The 18,186-nt window shown below is 39.6% G+C and overlaps 1 protein-coding gene across 1 annotated transcript in view; it reads left to right on the forward strand.

Annotated features, from left to right (window-relative positions):
- Positions 1–8,984, forward strand: part of TSPAN7 (tetraspanin 7) — a 125,170-nt gene extending 116,186 nt beyond the window's left edge. Inside the window, exons 6-8 of the mRNA XM_053578953.1 lie at positions 4,661–4,744; positions 7,668–7,743; positions 7,989–8,984. Coding sequence (XP_053434928.1) covers positions 4,661–4,744; positions 7,668–7,736 — 153 coding nt within the window. The 3' untranslated portion in view covers positions 7,737–7,743; positions 7,989–8,984. The remainder of the gene's footprint in view (positions 1–4,660; positions 4,745–7,667; positions 7,744–7,988) is intronic.
- Positions 8,985–18,186: the final 9,202 nt, after the last annotated feature.

Below are 18,186 nucleotides of genomic sequence, written 5' to 3' on the forward strand. Positions count from 1 at the left end.
TAGTCCAGGAAAGAATCGAGACTCTTCCTTTGTGGTCCTTAATGGCCTGGGAGAGGCACTTGAAGCTGCTCGCTTCTACAAGAGAAAGCTGTGGCTCAAACCAGCCTCACATTTCTTTCCTGCAGCAAAAATCTACCAGGCACAGTTAAGAAGGTCTAGCAAGTGGTTCTTGTTAACCCTGATGCTTATGTCAGACAGGGAATGTTGGCTTTCTTCTTTCTGGGTGTCTTTCTTCTGCTTACTATACTATCTAAACATGAAATTATTCACAGCTGGGTGCCAGTCCTTGGCAGAAAGATTGGAACAGAATTGACAGACAACATCTGCTTCTGCTAGGAGGGTGGCCTTTATTTTGGGGAGTTCACTGCCATAGGAAAGAAATCAACAACTCCAATTCAACTCACTGTCAACGTCCTGACTTCCAAAGAAATCAGAAAGAAATGATGGCTAAAAGAAATTTGAAAATTAGTACATAGTAGAAACAAGGAAAATGAAGTTTCAATAGTCAGAGAAAAGGAAAGTCAATTCTGTATTCCACTTTATGGAGACTATGATAAAGACCCGATAGAACTGTATTTGAAGGCTATCTACATTCTTAAATGTTTAAAGAAATTTTGTATGTAAAATATGTTTTGGCAAAATAGACAGGAAGGGGAAAACCTATTGAGTTTACCTGTGGTTATTCAGCTGTGGGGTACATTTTCTTTTCTTACTAAGATAAAATTCAATCTGATGTCTTCAAAAGTTTATGTGATTTGATCCAACTATTGAAACATTCAGAGATAAGATAGCCATTCTCTCCAGATTAAAATGTTAAGATGTGTTTTCTGTGTTTTACTCATTGATATCTATAGCATGAACACTGCAAGACATTGTTGCCATTCTGGACGCTCATTTTGTCATTCTGGCCTTATTACTTTGTTACTAGTATAGTTAGTAAGATTCAGTACTGACAGCTTCTTGTTTTCATTAAGAGGGCATTTGTTTTTACTGGAATTTCTTTTTTTTCAAGACAGAGTCTCACTCTTGTCACCGTGGGTAGGGTGCCAAGGCATCATCATAGCTCACGGTGACCTCAAACTCTTGAGCTCAAGTGATGTTTTCACCTCAGCCTTCTGAATAGCTAGGACTACAGGCACTCACCACGACACCCAGCTAATTTTTTCTATTTTTAGTAGAGATGGGGTCTTGCTGTTGCTCAGACTGGTCTCGAACTCCTGAGCTCAAGCAGTCCACCTGCTTCAGCCGCCCAGAGTTCTAGGATTACAGGCATGAGCCACCACACCTTACTGCAATTTCTGCATGAACCCAAACTTTGAAGTCTCCTTTGCCTCTCATTACTTTGTAAGGTGAATCCTGGCTTCTCATGGACATGTCCACTGAGCACCCATGTGTCCTTATGCTGCCATTTTATGAAGTGGTGGATGCTGGCACATGGTGGATGCTCTGGTTGATGAAAGGAAATAAGAGCTTTATGGCAGCGAGATATTTGGCATGGCAGCCTCAGGAGGTCAATTCGTAAAAGAAGCACCCATCAACCATCAACCTTTGGGAAAAGTCTTTTTTTTTTTTTTTTTCACCCAAACTTCTTGTGAAAGTTGAAGATCCAGAAGTCAAGACCACAAGATCTAAAGACAGACTCCAGTTTAAATTCTGGCTCAGTGGCTTGCTATATATGTGATCTCATTCAAGTTGCTTAACCTATCTCAGTATTGATTTTCCCACCTGTAAAATGGGGTAATAGTTCCTGCCCTTCACAGTGCCTGGCGCCAATTAAGGATCAATAAATGTTAATGTGATGATGATGATGGTGAAACTTGTCTTGTATATCATGGTGTATCTTTTCGTAGAAATGATGGCGCAGGTCCTTGTAGGGAAGATCTTTTGTTAATGTCTAAAAGCAAGTTTGGAGGCATATCATATAGTATATCTAAAATCCTTATAATTATTTTCAGAAAGAATGATAGGAAGGCATTTTTCCATTTCATTGATAACTTACACACTGAGTTCCCTCTCAGCCTTCCCATTACACTTGTATTTTATATTTCCCTGGGCACCCCACATACTTGGAAGAGGTGTTTTACTTCCCTCTCGCCCCTTATACTTTCCAACCTGGCTCCCTGAAGAAAAAAGGCGAATGAAAACTGAAATTTATCTACTGAGTTTCATTAGACATTCTCATGTAATGCCCACAAGAACCTCTGAGACAAATTGCTTCTCCTGAGTCTCAGACACCTAATCTATAAAAGGTAGGTGATTGGGATGGGGGAACAGGAGATGCTCACAAAAGTCAGCTCCCCGTCCCCATCAACTCCTTCCCCCAGGAGGCTTAACTGCTGCCACATTCTAGTTATATGGAATGCATGATTTGCAATAAATAGATCGACCCCTTAAATCCTCGGGTGTCTTGAATCCTATACTCTGATAGCACAGAAAGATGATTCTTGGCTCTTTTACCTTGCAGCCTAAGGAACGTACCATGTATAGAATAACTGAAGAGAGCAGGAGGGAGGGGTGCACAGTTAAATAGGATATTTATTGTTTGGATTTGGGGACAAGTTTTATTTTGGTTTTGCTAGCTGAGTGATGACCTGTCTGCAGGTTCAGTTGCCTAATAGCAATGGTTTAGCCCCTACTTATTGGGGATTCTTTGCAATTTACAAGAGCAAGAGAAGGAGAGTTATTATGCTTGGCAGCTACCAAGCTACCTCTTCCCAGAACCTGTCTGGGACTAGCCTTCTCCTCCTAATAGTTAAAGTCTGCCACTTGCAGATGTTTTCCATGGTGACTGTGTTGATTTAGATATGCTGAGAAGGTGAACAAATTAACTGTTCTGTTTCTGAGTGTTTCCTAGGAGACTTAGCAGGTCTCCATAGATTTATCTCACACCTGACAACCAGACTTTCATATTAGGAAATTGAGAGAGATTGTTGTTAGTGGATAATTTAAAGTTGAATGCAAACATGGCTTGTGGTTGTAGTATCAAAACAGTTCTTCCAATATGCAGATCTATGGAAAATGAGCTTTTGAGTCCATGTGGTGAATAATAGAGAATAATAGAGAAAATGCAGAGATGAAAAACATTTCTTTGACATCAGTTTTGTATTGTTTAGATAACAAGAAAATCTAACTCACTTTCATCTTATTTGAAGTAATACTATCACTGATATGATTTGTTAACTTGCTTTCTTATTTGGAGTCAAAAGTAGTAAGGGAGCTTTTCTTATAGAAGAATGTTTCTTGAAGTTTAATAAGTATGTGAAGCATCTGGAGATCTGGCTAAAATTTGTTTAAGAAGAATAAATAACCTATGGACTTCTCAAGTATGGGTGAGATCTCCGACTCTGCATTCCTAACAAGCTGCCAGGTGTTACCATGTTACTCATTCAAAAACCACACATTGGACCACCCGGTCTGGTGGCTCATGCCTGTAATCCTAGCACTCTGGGAGGCTGAGGCAGGTGGATTACTTGAGCTCAGGTGTTCGAGACCAGCCTAAACAAGAGCAAGACCCAGTCTCTGCTAAAAACAGAAAAACTGAGGCAAGAGGATCTCTTAAGCCCAAGAGTTTGAGGTTGCTATGAGCTATGATGATGCCATGGTACTCTATCCAGGGCAACAAATTGAGGCTCTGCCTTGAAAAAAAAAGAAAGAAAGAAATATTATAAAATTTTGAATTTAAAAATGGGAGACATGAAGTTTTTTGTTGTTATTCTTCAGATGTTATTACAACTTAGTGTTCCTTTCTTGATAAACAAGAACCACCTTTATCCTGTTTATTAAATTAATGTCTATTTTTCACAGACTTTATACATTCTAGTCCTTCAGAAAACTGGAAAAAGACCATGTCTTCCTAGATGAATAAGTCCATTAAGGACTGTAGGTTGATTTTGTTGTTTGTTTCAGTATATTGTAGGGGTACATATATTTCGGTTACATATTTTGCTTTTGTAAATGTTAAGTCAAAGTTACAGGTGTAGTTTGATTTGGCCAGTTGCAATGAATACACTCCCTTTGAAATCACTCTAGATGATTCTAGAACATAAGATTTTCCTATTGAATAAATCTTAGTGGTCTCCTTAGGAAGAACCCTGAAACTCCATGAAGTTGGCAGGTATTCAAACACCACCCTCTACCCAGATGATTTCACATTGTTTATCTAAGATTTTTCTTTTGTTGTCAGAATGTTAGTAACTATGTTTATGATGCTAAGGTATCCTGTTTAAGGATGTGGAATGCCTTTTCATTTGTCCAAGTCTACTTCTTTATCTCTGTATTGTTGGCCTCATAGATCTTACATATTTATTGCTAAATTTAATCCCACTATAGGAATATTTGTGGATGAAATTCTATGTCTGGGGATTGGCTTTAAAGTGCTGCTGCCAGGGGATGGGAATTGAGGAGGTTCAGATGAAACAAGATCAACCATATGTTGTGATGTTGGGGGAAGGGTCATATGGGGGTTCATTTTATTATCTGTATCGTTTATATGTTTGAAGCTTCTTGTGTGTGTTTTTTTTTTTAAGTATGAAAAGAAGGCTAACATGAGTTGCAGTTGTATTTGATGATTAAGGTTGGAATGTATGTGGGAGTGTTTCAAGTGCACGTAGGCTAGCCTGGGTAAAAACATTTCTCTGAGACTGTGTCTCTCTGTTTCCAGGGTTGTTATGATCTGGTGACCAGTTTCATGGAGACTAACATGGGAATCATCGCTGGAGTGGCATTCGGAATCGCATTTTCCCAGGTATCCTATATAATTGTGCAGAGCCTGATCTAGCCTATCCCCTATCTTCCTCCCTGGCCTCCAAGTTCTTGGCGTGCCTTCCCATGCCTTGCGAAAGGCTGATAGATGGGGTCAGAGCTCATTAGTCCTCAGGTGATCTGTTTATTGATTTTCCTTTTTCAACTTAAATGAAGTTTTGTCATCAAGGGAATATTGGTTACAGTCCAACTAATCACTAGCTCCAAAAAAAACAACTGGTTTCTTCTGTAGGTCAAATGGAGGTTAGCTGAACAACGTGCTGGCATAATTGGACCATAAACAATATAAAACATTAAATGGCTTGTTTGGATTTGGGCGAGGCTTTTTTCTCTGTTGACCTGTCTATTTTCAGTTTGTAGGGGATTATGCATTAAACCTCTCCCTTTAAAGGAAGCCTAAATTTAGCAAACTTCACCTTGTGATTATTATTTTAATCTCTAAGTTTGGCTACTATGTTTTTAAGAGGAACCAAAGTTTTGTGTATTATCTTTTAAATCTCATTATTTCTACCCATCCTCTAAAAAACAATGGGGGGAGTAATTATACTAATTAAGTAAGCCACACATACTCAAGGATGAAACAAGACTAAGCTAAATCTAAAATTTAGCCCTTCTCTATCAGGCAGAATCCAGTCCCTCAGGCTTCTGATCTCCCAGCCAAATGATTATATCCTTGATATAATATTGCCATGGGTGAATGAAAGGATCGACATGCGTGCTTAGCAACCCAATGAAAACTTTATTTATGTTTAACTCAGACTTTGTTCAGACCAACAGATCATTTTTCAAACAAACCCCAATTAACGTTGTCTCAGTAATGTTTCCACAGCTCTCGTTTCTGTATAGGCAATCTCAAACTCTAATTACTTTTTATTTGCCTGCGTGTACCTCTGGTTTTCCTACTTAGCAGTACAGATGTACGTTAATTTCATTTAAGTTTGTTCTGAAAACTTTAAATTGAAAGATGAAATGTACAGAAAAGTGCATCAATTGTATGTTCACAGCTTAATAAATTACCCACAAAACGAACATCGCTGTGTAACACTCACTTAGAGAATAGAACATTAGTCTGATAGTTTGTGCAAGTGCAGAGCCTGAAAAGCTTTTCTTTCCAGGCAGTTACAAAAACCTGTGTAACTTTTCATCTCACCAGAGCATGTGAGCTCAGCCAAGATGAGTGTGTTTGCTGTTGCAGTTTCAAAACTCTTTTAGAAGTGTGCTTCATGTGTTTGCAGCTCATGAAGTGAATTAAACTCCCTACATGCCAACACACAGGCAAACCTGAGTGGGTTCACAAACAAAGCACATTAACTCAGTCTCAAGAGATAGTTCAAAAGCAATTGCTATCCTGAACTTCTATCTGGTTGCTGTAATGTTTTAATAATAGTAACATCTCTGTAATGGCCAGGGGGCATTTTAGAAGATTCTAAGCCTTACTGAGGCCAGCATGCAGGATGCCCTGATGGCCTTGAGCATGCTGTCTGCTTAAGGCATGTATGTGAAGCATCAGTAGGTAGCATGCTGTGGCATCATCGTAGCTCACAGCCTCAAAACTCAGCCTCCCGAGTAGCTGGGACTACATGTGTGCACCACCTAGCCAGGCTAGTTTTTCTGTTTTTAGTAGAGATGAGGTGTTGCTCTTACTCAAGCTGGTCTTGAACTCCTGAGCTCAAGCAATCCACCCGTCTCAGCCTCCCAAAGCCCTAGGATTACAGGTGTGAGCTACTGCACCTGGCCATGCAGCATCAGATTTTTAACACCAAAGGATCAGACTTGGGTTTGACATTTGAGGGGAACTGTCCCCTTGAAGGGAAAAATATTGTTGAAATCTCTCCTAATAGCTATCCTAGAACCATAAAGGAACATGATGCCAATACCGGACATGAGGGGAAGAGAGCCTCAAAGAGCCAGGAATCCCATGGATGAGACATCTTAGCATCCAAGAATATTCCCATGTGTCATGAGTGTGAGGGTGATGGGGGAGGAGGATCCTATTTTCATTAGTGAGATGAATCAAGTCAAATGGATCTTTCTCCAAGTCATAAAGAATCTGATTAATTCCTTTGTTCCATTCCTCTCACCAGGCAGGTCCAGCAGGGTAGACTTGAGACCTGCTGTGTTCAGCTTAGGGCAGGGAGAAGAATGGCTATGAGTGGCTTTTACCAGACAGATGTTCTAGGAACTGTAGCTGTTTATGATGCCAACAGCCTCAGTATTCCTGGAAGCTGAAGTTATCTTCCAGACATCAGTAGATCCACGGCTTCATGGAATGTTATATTCTGGAGTGGAGACAGTAGAGCTGTTTTCTGAAAGGGGAGGGTTGAGTGGCTTGCCTGAGGCTTGAGGTTGGGTAGCTACTGTAGATCCAAGATTACAGCTGTGACCTCCTCACCTGGTCTGCTATGTTAAGACTAGAGATCGCCCTTGTTCCTGCCTCTGGGAGCACCTAAAGGGAATTCATTCTATGTTTTTATAATGAAACCTTCCAGACTATAATTAGAAGGGAAAAGGTACTTATCAACAAATATAGATCCTATTCCTACCCATTCCCTGACACTCACCCCTTGCCTGGCCTCCCCCAGGGTCCACACAGGCTGCCAGAATGACCCATTATAGTTGGCCCTCTAGTTGGCCCTGCAGTTAGACTCCCTATAGAAGAGATTCCACAATTGACATCACTATTGCTCTTTTGCTTTCCTGCCCTTTCCTCATCCCCAAACCCTTGGTCGTTAAAAAATTACATCAAAGGACATGCAAATAACAAACATCACATTGTACCCCATAAATATTTGCAGTCATTATTTACCAATTAAAAATCAAAATTTTAAAAATGATAGCTATGGGACAAAGAAAGGCATAGTTCATTGACTCCATATTCTCATTTTTGTTTTTCTCCCTGGCAACAGCTGATTGGTATGCTGCTGGCCTGCTGTCTGTCCCGGTTCATCACAGCCAATCAGTATGAGATGGTGTAAGGAGAAGGTGAGTGGCACTGGGGGGGTATTCACTTTGGGGGGCTCCCTTTGGCAGGAGTACTGCCCAATCACTCAACTCCCTGATCTTGGTGGCACTTGCCTGCTTGCAAAAATGTCATTTCCATAGTTCTGGGGAGGAGGTATGATTGGTACTATTGTGGAAAGGGTGGAAATGCTCTTTTTAACCTGTTACCTTTTTGCTGAGCTTTTTATTCTTGGTGAATTACTCACATGTCTTCATTTCTCTCTTAGTCTTTCCAGAACGACAGCAGAATAAGAGACCTGTTTTAAAAAGGAACTGCAGCAATGTTTGAAAGACTTCCAAAGAACGTTAGAGCACAGTACATAATACACCTGCCCTGCACCCCTCTATCCCTTAACCCCACGTGCAACTGACATTCCCACCCAGTCTCTGCTCCACCTTTCAGCCGTGTCATGTGTAGTGTCCATTTTGTGAAGCCCTGTTGTGGCACAGAGTGTAGCCAGGTCCCCCACGCAGCTAGTCCTAGTGAACCCCACCCAGAGGCCCCGCGCGTGCCAGCTCCTCCACCTGTACTTGGTCCAACTGCAGCTCGTTGTAGGTGACTGGCTGTCACACCACCGTTGGCCCCTTTGGGCCCTGCATGTAGTGTGGGAGGCTCCTGTTAGCTCCTCACTGTGGTCCATAAATGCCACACACCTTTAAGTAGATAAGCGGATGATCGTTATCTGTTCTTTTGGCTTAATTTGGTTTGGTTTTCCCTTTACTAAGGCTCTTTCCTACCTTCTTCAGGCTGCCTCAGACATGTAAAGAGACAAATCAGTAATTGTCCATGAGGAGAAAAAAGCATGTGTCACGCATGAAGGAAATTACTGTTGAGCTTCAGGTGGCCTCCTTGCTTGTGATCACATACCTGGGTATGGGCAGGCAGCTTAGTGCACCTTTGCCTCTCAGTTGAAACCCGTACAACCCTGTTACAAAGCTGTGTTTCTGCTTCTCGTGAAGGCAGTGATATTACTTTTGTTTCTCCCCAATTAATTGCTCTTGTGTTTTACCTCTTTTTCTTCCTGTATTTCTTTCTTGCATTGACATTACAGACATTGAGGACCTCAACAGATCAATTTAAAAATGAGTGCGAAGGGGGAACAAAAGTCAACATGTTTTTAAAAGATCTTCAAAAATAATGCCTCTGTCTAGCATGCCAACAAGAATGCATTGATATTGTGAACATTTGTGATACATGTATTAATAAATAGAGCAATTACAAGTGGCTGTGTTCTGGTTTCGTTCTTTGGTTATTACACACATTTTCAAAGGCATATTTCTGTTGTATCTTGTTCCCCAGGGAATTGTAGCCAGATCACTTCACACACAGACACATTTCTCCGTACATGCTCCCACCCCACTAAAGTAGCATCAGGCAGCAGAAAAGCTGAAGGATTATTTTTGTTGTTGTTGGTTGTTTGTTTGAGACAGAATCTCACTCTGTGTCCTGCATAGAGTGCTATGGCACCATAGCTCACAGCAACATCAAACTCTTGGGCTCAAGCCATCATCTTGCCCCAACCTCCCAAGCAGCTGGAACCACAGGTGCCCGCCACAATGCCTGGCTAGTTTTTCTGTTTTTAGTAAAGACAGGGTCTTGGTCTTGCTCAGGCTGGTCTGGAACTCCTCTGAGTTCAAGGGATCCGCCCACCTCAAAGTGAGCCACAGCACCCAGACAGATTTTTTTTTTGTATTATAGACATTTCAGAAACTTGGATCACTTACCACATACAGGGTACATTGTTGGAAATAGAAACTTCGTATTATTTCAGGCCTCCGAAATCCACTAAAATAAATACAACCATTCTGCTAGATTCCATTTGAAAAGGGAATGAGCACCTATTCTTTCCTTCCTTGTTTCTAATGAGCATGTATTCTTCCTTTCCGTATTTCTTCTCGGGGTTGAATAGAATAAATGCAATCTAGAGAAGAGATTGCATCCTACTATGTAGCTGTCCCAGTGCCCCAATTCGTACTGAAGTTTGGAACACTTGCATTTGATTTAAAAAGCATTTTAGCAATAGGGGCTGTATCTTATATTATCTGTAGTCAATATTTTTCTTGTTGAGTCATCCAAAAAACCAAAAACCTGGTAAAAGTATAAATTGATCTGTTCTCAAATGAGTAGATTTTAAAAGCTCACTTTTCTTTGTAGAACAATCTATAATTAGGATGGAGATGGTTTTCTAACTATATGCATTTATCAGCCTCAACTCTACATGGGGTAAACCCTGCTAGAAGGCTGACAGTGGGCACTTCCCCAACTTTCTCTTTTCAAAAAGTCAACATTTTTAGCAAATTGAGGAGAGCTCTTTTATGAAAACATATACAGTTCAAAACTTTGCAACATATCATTTTTTACTTCTATTTCATTATAGATCAAAATGAGACCTTTCTATAAAATCCTAAAGAGCGCTCAACCCATGGTTGAGCTTTTAACAAAATATACATTTATTGGTATACTTTGGTAAGTAACAAATCCATATGCTTTCTAAACAATTCATATCTCAATATTACATGCTCATAACGTGAAACATTTGGACCAAACTTTATTTCCCTTAAAAACTAAAGTATTCCTATTTCAACTCTGAATGACTCATGTATAATGTACTTTCTTCCTTTGAATGAAATTAAGACACAAAATACTTTTTTGAGGCATAATGCTTATGGTAAAATGCACAAAATGGTAAGCGTACATCTTGAAATTTTACAGTATAAGACAGTGTAACAACTGCCCAGATAAGATATAGAATATTTTCAGTGTCCTTGAAGGTTCCCTTATTCCCCTTCTCAGTAACCATACCCCTCTTGCATCCCCCCAACCTCACCCAGGATTAACCACTACTGTTAATTATATTACCATTGATGAGTTTTTTCTGTTCTTACACTTGATGTAAATAGACTCATACAGTACAGACTGTTTCATGAACCTTCTTTCAATACTATGTCTGCAAGAGTTAGTTACGTGGTTCCTGTAAGCACGGTCTTGTGTTTGTTGTGGTATGGGATTCCATTGTATGAATATGGCACAATTTACCCATTCTACTGCTGGACATTTGAGTGTCAGACTACTATGAATAGAGCTGCAATGAGCATTCTGGGATATGCCTTATGGTAAACATATACACACTGTGGAATTGCTCAGAAATAAGGTATGTTTAGCTTTTGAAGGTACTGCCTAACATTTTCCCTAAGCTATTATACTAATTTCTACTGATATTTTAAATTATCTGTATTATTCCTTCCACCACTAACCAGAAATGTTGCAAATCTAGAATGCTATACTTGAAAAGGTAAGTCACAGGCTAGATGAAAATATTGTTAATACATAAAATCCAAGAAAGGACTTGTATCCAGAATATATAAAGAGTTCATATGAAGCAATATGAAGCAGTTCTAGTCCTACATCCTCACCAATACTTGCTAGTCTCAGTCTGTTTCATTTTAGCCATTCTGTGGGTATATAGTGGTATCTCATTTTAATTTCCCTTCTCTTTATGATTGATGATGTTGAACATTTTCATTTTCTCATTGGCCACTTTGGTATCCTCTCATGTAAGAGGTCTAAATCTTTTATTGTTGTTTTGTTTGTTTTTGAGACAGTCTCACTCTGTTGCCCCAGGCTAGAGTGCCATGGTGTCATCGTAGCTCACAGGAACCTCAAACTCTTGGGCTCAAGTGATCCTCTTGCCTCAGCCTCCTAAGTAGCTGGGGCTACAGGTGCCTACCACCATGCCCAGCTAATTTTCTTCTATTTTTAATAGAGATGGATTCTCACTCTTGCTCAGGCTGGTCTCAAGACTCCTGAGCTCAAGTAATCCACCCACCTTGGCCTCCCAAAGTGCTAGGATTGTAGACATGAGCCACCATGTGTAGGCAAGAGGTCCAAATCTTTTGTGTATTTTAAAAATTCACTCGTTTTTATTGATTTGTATGAACTCTTTATATATTCTGGATACAAGTCCTTTCTTGGATTTTATGTATTAACAATATTTTCATCTAGCCTGTGACTTACCTTTTCAAGTATAGCATTCTAGATTTGCAACATTTCTGGTTAGTGGTGGAAGGAATAATACAGATAATTTAAAATATCAGAAGTCCTTTCTTCCTAGCAAGAGCAATGTTTGATTCAGTAGGGCCTCTATTATTTGTTGACTGAATTTAGAAGGAGCGTTGCCTTTGGTTAGGCATTTATTGCAGTTATTTTAATACAATTAATTTACATTTACTAAATATACAAAGATTTGGGGCTTGGAGGAGTAAATAATTGAAGCATGTCATTAAAAATGTTAGGACAGTCTAAAGAATTTAGGAAATTACAGAAAATACACAAGGCAAACATTTTCTTACTGTTTGCACACATTTATTTAATGGTCCATGTTAAATATCTCTGGACAAAATTTAGGATTAATAGATATCTGAGATTATAATCATAGCCCAGAGATTGATTTATTGAGGTTTTGCCTGGCCATTGAGATGTTCTGATTTTTTTTGGAAAGCTCTCTGGGTAATTCTAGCATACAGACAGAATGGGGAACATGTAAAAATATGCTAGTAAACACTAAAAGTATCCAAGAACAGGAAAGTGAACTTCTCCTAGTCCTTTAAGCTCTCTACAACAAACAGGACTGGATATATGAATAGAAATTTTGGCCTAGGATGTGGTATTTCCAGGGAGTGAAATAGTTTAATACAAAAATGATTACTTGAAGACCTACTGGATTTAGACCATGAGACGTCTGCCTTCAAGGAGTATTGATTAATTTCCATAGGTGTAGTAGATCATGCAAGCTCCAGTAGTCTTTCTACTACAATAGTTCAGGTTTGTATAGTTGATTGTTAAAATGCCAATATAATTTCTATGGCTATGATTGTATAAGTTGCTGTTACTTTATAATGAATCCTCTATCACTTAGTGGTTTACAATAACAAACCTTTATTATCACAGTTTTTCTGGGTCAAGAATCCAAGTGTGGCTTAGGTATCTGGCTCTCAAGTTCTTTAATGGGATTGTTGTCTCCTGTGAAGGCTGAACCTGAAAGGGAAGAATCAGCTTTCTAGATTCTTTAGTTGAATGTTGACAAGCCTTGGTCCCTTGCCACATGGGCCTCTCCTGAGGGCTGCCTTAAGACTTGGCAGCTGGCTTGCCCCAAGATGAGTGATTGAACATCATGTTCAAGACAGAAACCACCATTTTATAACCTAGCCTCAAAAGTGGCATGCCATCACTTCTGTAATATAGAGGGCCCCCCAAAAGGTGTACACATTTTAATTAAGAAAAAACTGTATTAAAATTGTCATACTCAAGTCATGTTTCACTTCTACAATTATAAGAGCTATAAGACACAATATACAAGATAACAAATGTTATCAGTGTATAATGAGTATTACAATTTGAATACAGTTTTTTCCTTAAAAATCTGTATGCATTTTTTTTTGCCAGCCTCTGTATTTGTTAGAAGTGAATAAATAAGTTTACCCTATGCATGAGCTGAGGGGATTACACAAGGGACTGTTAGGAGGCTGGGATCACTGGGTGCTGTCTTAGAGGCAGCTTGCCACAACTCTGCTTAGTTTTCTTCCCTTTGGGACTTAATAAATGCCTCACACAGTGAACAAAGAATAGCAACTAAAGTAAGGAGGAAGATCATTTTATAACTCAGCATCTGTACTACCACACATCTCTTGGTAAAATAGCCCAGAATAGAAATCATTGAAGATAACTTACTATTACAGAAATGGAGTGGTGGGGTTTCATTCGTAATTGCTTTGGTAACAAAAATAGTACATTTTTTTTTTCTTTTTTTTTTTTTATTGTTGGGGATTCATTGAGGGTACAATAAGCCAGTTACACTGATTGCGATTGCTAGGTAAAGTCCCTCTTGCAATCATGTCCTGCCCCCATAAAGTGTGACACACACTAAGGCCCCACCCCACTAAGTGGACATTGATGAACCCATAAATGACCAAAGGAGTCTCCAGAATATTAAGGGTCTAGAACTCAAGTTCCAGTTGAAGAAATTTACTATAGTCTGGTTGTGCAGGTTTCTGCAAAGGGGCATGGGGCATACTGGGAAGATACAGGGAAGCATAGGAAACCCCTTTCTTCTTTAAATATTGAGTTTCTGAGGGCTCAAGCATAGGCCATTTTCTCCATGTTCCTCTCTTAAACACTTGCATCCATCTCTGTTACTTTAATTATTATGTAGATGACAGTGACTTCCATCTTCAAATATGTTATTCACACTTTCTTCGGAGCTACAGATGTGTACAATTCAGCTATCATCCACCACAAGGCTGAAAGTAGCATAGAAAAACAGAATAGTGGTACTAGTGAGACCAGCTTGGACTCATATTGAGGGAAAGTCCAAATCAGTGTGGTTTGTATGAAAAGAAATGGGAATTTTTAGTGGAGTTTCCATAAATATTTATCAAACACCTACTGTGTGCTGGGCACTGTTCTGAGTATAAGACTACGGTGATGACAAGACAGACCAAGACTTTGCCATCATGGAATTTATGTTTGCATGGAAGCAGATAGATAATAAATGTATGAATAAAGTTAGTTGGTGAAAGTGAAAGTGGGTAATGTTGGTGATGTTACTATAACAGTTGAACTTTCTTTGCTATGTTTGAATTAGTTTGTGAACCCAGGTAATCAGGCTCTGATATTATCTCATTTGAGTTAATTTAAGAGATATGAGATTTGAGTGGGGCAATGTGGCCACAGGGACTGTGTGGAAACTAATTATTTATGGCCACATAACAAGGCTAACCATCTTCCTCAAATGAGGACTCTAAAGAAACTTTCATAAATTCAATTGATCACTAATTATAGATATTCCTTTCCAAAGAGTTAACTTCAGGCAGAAGGGCATAACAGTGCTCATGGTGTGTACATTGATAAGGAATGTACATGCTGCAATCATGGTTGACTAACTTTGTGGACCAGCTCTGACCCTTCACCCTTGGAAACAACCCAGTTCTACCTGTCATTTATATGAAGCTTTGCTGTCAAATTGGATTTGAAGAAACGGTTTCATAGTGTCAACCTTATGATTAAGTATAATGTTTATTCGCAGCCAAAGCTTTAGGATGGCCACCCAGGAGCATAGATTCAAGTTGCCCTGAATATACACTTGGATTAGCAGAAGTTCCAAGTTTTTAAGGGAAAAAGAAGCAGTTCCTAAGTTGTCTACCAAAAATTTACATTGAAATGACATAAGCTGTTTCTTGGCTATACGTTATTCTTTGTATCACAAATTCCAGGAAAAAAAAAATCACGGATGAAGCAGCTAGTTAGGAACAAAATGCCTTTAAATAATTGCCCCCGGGCTTGGATTGGCAGGGAATTGCGTCTGAAGTCCCACACATTCACTCTGGGCCTGATAAATTTTGCATACCTCACATAGCTTCTCTGAGCTATTTTTCTTTTCTCAAAAGCTTTCAGAAAAAAGTTTGAAAAGCAGGTAGACACTTGTGAGAAGAATCAGAGGTGCACAAAATGTGGCGCGGGTCAGCAGTATGAGCTTCACCTGGGCGCCTGTTAGAACTGCAGCATCTCAGGCCGCACCCAGATTCTGAATCAGAATCTGCATTTTCAGAAGACCACCGGGGGATTCATAGTCACAGGAATTTGAGAAGTACTGATGTAGGATTTAGGCCACTGGTTGCCAAACTTAGCTGTACTTTGGAATCACCTGGGAGTTGAGGAATAGGCCAGGCATTGGGATTTTTAAAGGCTCCCCAGAGGATTGTGATGTGCAGCCAAGGTTAAGAACACTGATTTAGGCCACAGACTGAGCCCTAATATGACTGGTATCCTAAAAATGTGAGCTGTTTGGTCATCTGGAGACCCAAATTTATGTGTAAGTCTATCAGCTAGAATCCTCTACGACTGAGGAAAGGTGATGGCAGCCCACCCAACACCCTCCTTGCCTATGAAAGCTAATATGTAATGAATGGAGAATGGCTACTTTGGTAAGTGGGTGGGGCAAGTGTCAAGGATATTGACACTTCCTTTCCAGCAAATGGTATCATTTATCAGCTGATTTAGACAGCAGGGAGATCTCATTTATATGCAGCGATTTTCTCTCTTCAGTATTAACTCAGAGACTAGCCTGCCTGCTACTTTGTTAACTCAGTAGAAACAGAGACTAGCCTGCCTGCTACTTTGTTCAGTTTAAATTTATTTTATGGAACTGTATGCAATTATTTGTGAAATTCTACCAAGGGAGGAAGCCACATGGATAGCTCAAAGGGCTGAAAACAGTAAATAGAATGGCCTATGGCCAGTGGCTCACGCCTATAATCCTAGCACTCTGGGAGGCCAAGGCTGGTGGATTGCTTGAGCTCACGAGTTCGAGACTAGACTGAGCAAGAGTGACATCCCAGCTCTACTAAAAATAGAATAACTAGCCAGGCAGATGCCTGTAGTCCCAGCTACCGGGGAGGCTGAGGCAAGAGGTTCACTTGAGCCCAAGAAACTGAGTTTGCTGTGAGCTATGATAATGCCACAGCACTCTGTCTAGGGCAACAGGGTAAGACTCTGTCTCAATAATGGCCTTTTTGCATTCATTAAATCATAAAATAACAGCAAGGGATTATTGGGAAAGGACCGAAAGTGACCGACCCGTTAGAAGAGGATAACTTTGGGGGAGGGCATCCCTTCTTCCACCTCTCTCTGTCTCCTAGAATATGGTTCAAAAAATTCAGTTAGCATTAGCGGTTTCGATTTTAAAATGAAAATTAAATTATGGAAATGTCCAAGCACTAGGCTATTTTAAAAATTGCAATATGTTAAATTCCCCGTAGTCCCAAAGTTACTTTAACTGAGACAGAAGTGGAACTGAGTTAAGAAAAGGTATGCATAAAGTTCCATCTTCTTCGAAAGAAGGCTGCAGTGAGCTCTGGGTTATGCTTTTTTTGTTTGTTTGTTGTTTTTTGAGACAGAGTCTCACTTTAGAGTGCTGTAGCATCATAGCTCACAGCAACCTCAAACTCTTGGGCTTAAGTGACCCTCTTGCCTCAGCCTCCCAAGTACCTTCTTGCTCAAGCTGGTCTCAAACTCCTGAGCTCAAGCACTCCATCCTCCTCATCCTCCCAGAGTGCTAGGTTTACCTGTGTGAGCCACTGGGCACAGCCTGGTTATGGTTCATGCGTGCATGCCCATAACACAATCAAGAAATGAAAGCAGGCACCCCGAGTACCCTGAGAATGTAGGTGTTCTTTTTATTTCATAAATGAAGGGATCAAGTCTTCCAGGAGTCACGATCTTCAAAAGCCAGTTTCCACAACAGCCGAAAATGTTAGAATGTGTTTACATCACAGAGCTGGAATTCCTCCCCCAGGTATGAGTACCATTTCACACAAATTAACCATGGAAATACTCATTGCCCTACCAGTGCATATGTGATCAATGGGTAAATTTAGAATGGCACTTGGAAATAAGTTATTATAAGTGATTTATCCACCCAGTTCCTTTGAAATAACAGCATTTCATTTCAAAAGAGACTCTGGCCCTTCTCTTTAGATATTTGTGCCAGTCTTCTTATAATAAGTGACAGAAAGTCCAAAACCTGGATGTTAGCCTCAGAATAACCCTTAGAGGCAAGGTGTTTCAATTAGGAATTCAATCTTTACAGGAATTCAATCAGTAACATTTATTCTGATTTAATGCCTCCTAAACAAACCTATACCCCATAAGATCCTTATTATATAGGAAATGGTAAACTAGCTTGAAAATTTTTCATTTTTAAAAATTTTTGAGGTAAAATGTACATATATAATTTGTTATTTTTACCATTTTAAATGCACAATAGTAATAAATCCATTTAAATTCCTTTTACCAGTATTCCTTTGCCCTCCCCTTCACAGCCTCTGATAGCCACCAATCTACTCTATCTTCATAAGATCTCATTTTTTTAGCTCCTATATATGAATAAGAACATGCAATATTTGTCTTTCTGTGCTTGGCTTATTTCATTTATCACAATGGCTCTCAGTTCCATTTATGTTTCTGCAAATGACAGGATTTCACTTTTGTGGCTAAATAATATTCCATTGTGTGTATAGACCACATTTTCTTTATCCGTTCATCTACTGAAGGGCAGTTGGGTTGATTGCATACTTTGGCTATTGTGAATAATGCTGCAATAAACATGGGAGTGCAGATATCTCTTTTTGAAATATTGATTTCCTTTCTTCTGGACATGTACCCAGCTGTAGAATTCCTCAAAGGAACCGCCATACTGTTTTCCATAGTGGCTGCACTAATTTACATTCCCACCAACAACAGTGCACAAGGGTTCCCCTTTCTCCACATCCTCACCATCATCTGTTCAATTGCCTATCTATTGATATAAGCTGTTTTAACTATGGTAAGATGATATTACATTGTGGTTAAGTTTGCATTTTTCTGATGAT

The sequence above is a fragment of the Nycticebus coucang genome, chromosome X, assembly GCF_027406575.1.
Source record: "Nycticebus coucang isolate mNycCou1 chromosome X, mNycCou1.pri, whole genome shotgun sequence".
Classification (NCBI taxonomy): Eukaryota; Metazoa; Chordata; class Mammalia; order Primates; family Lorisidae; genus Nycticebus; species Nycticebus coucang.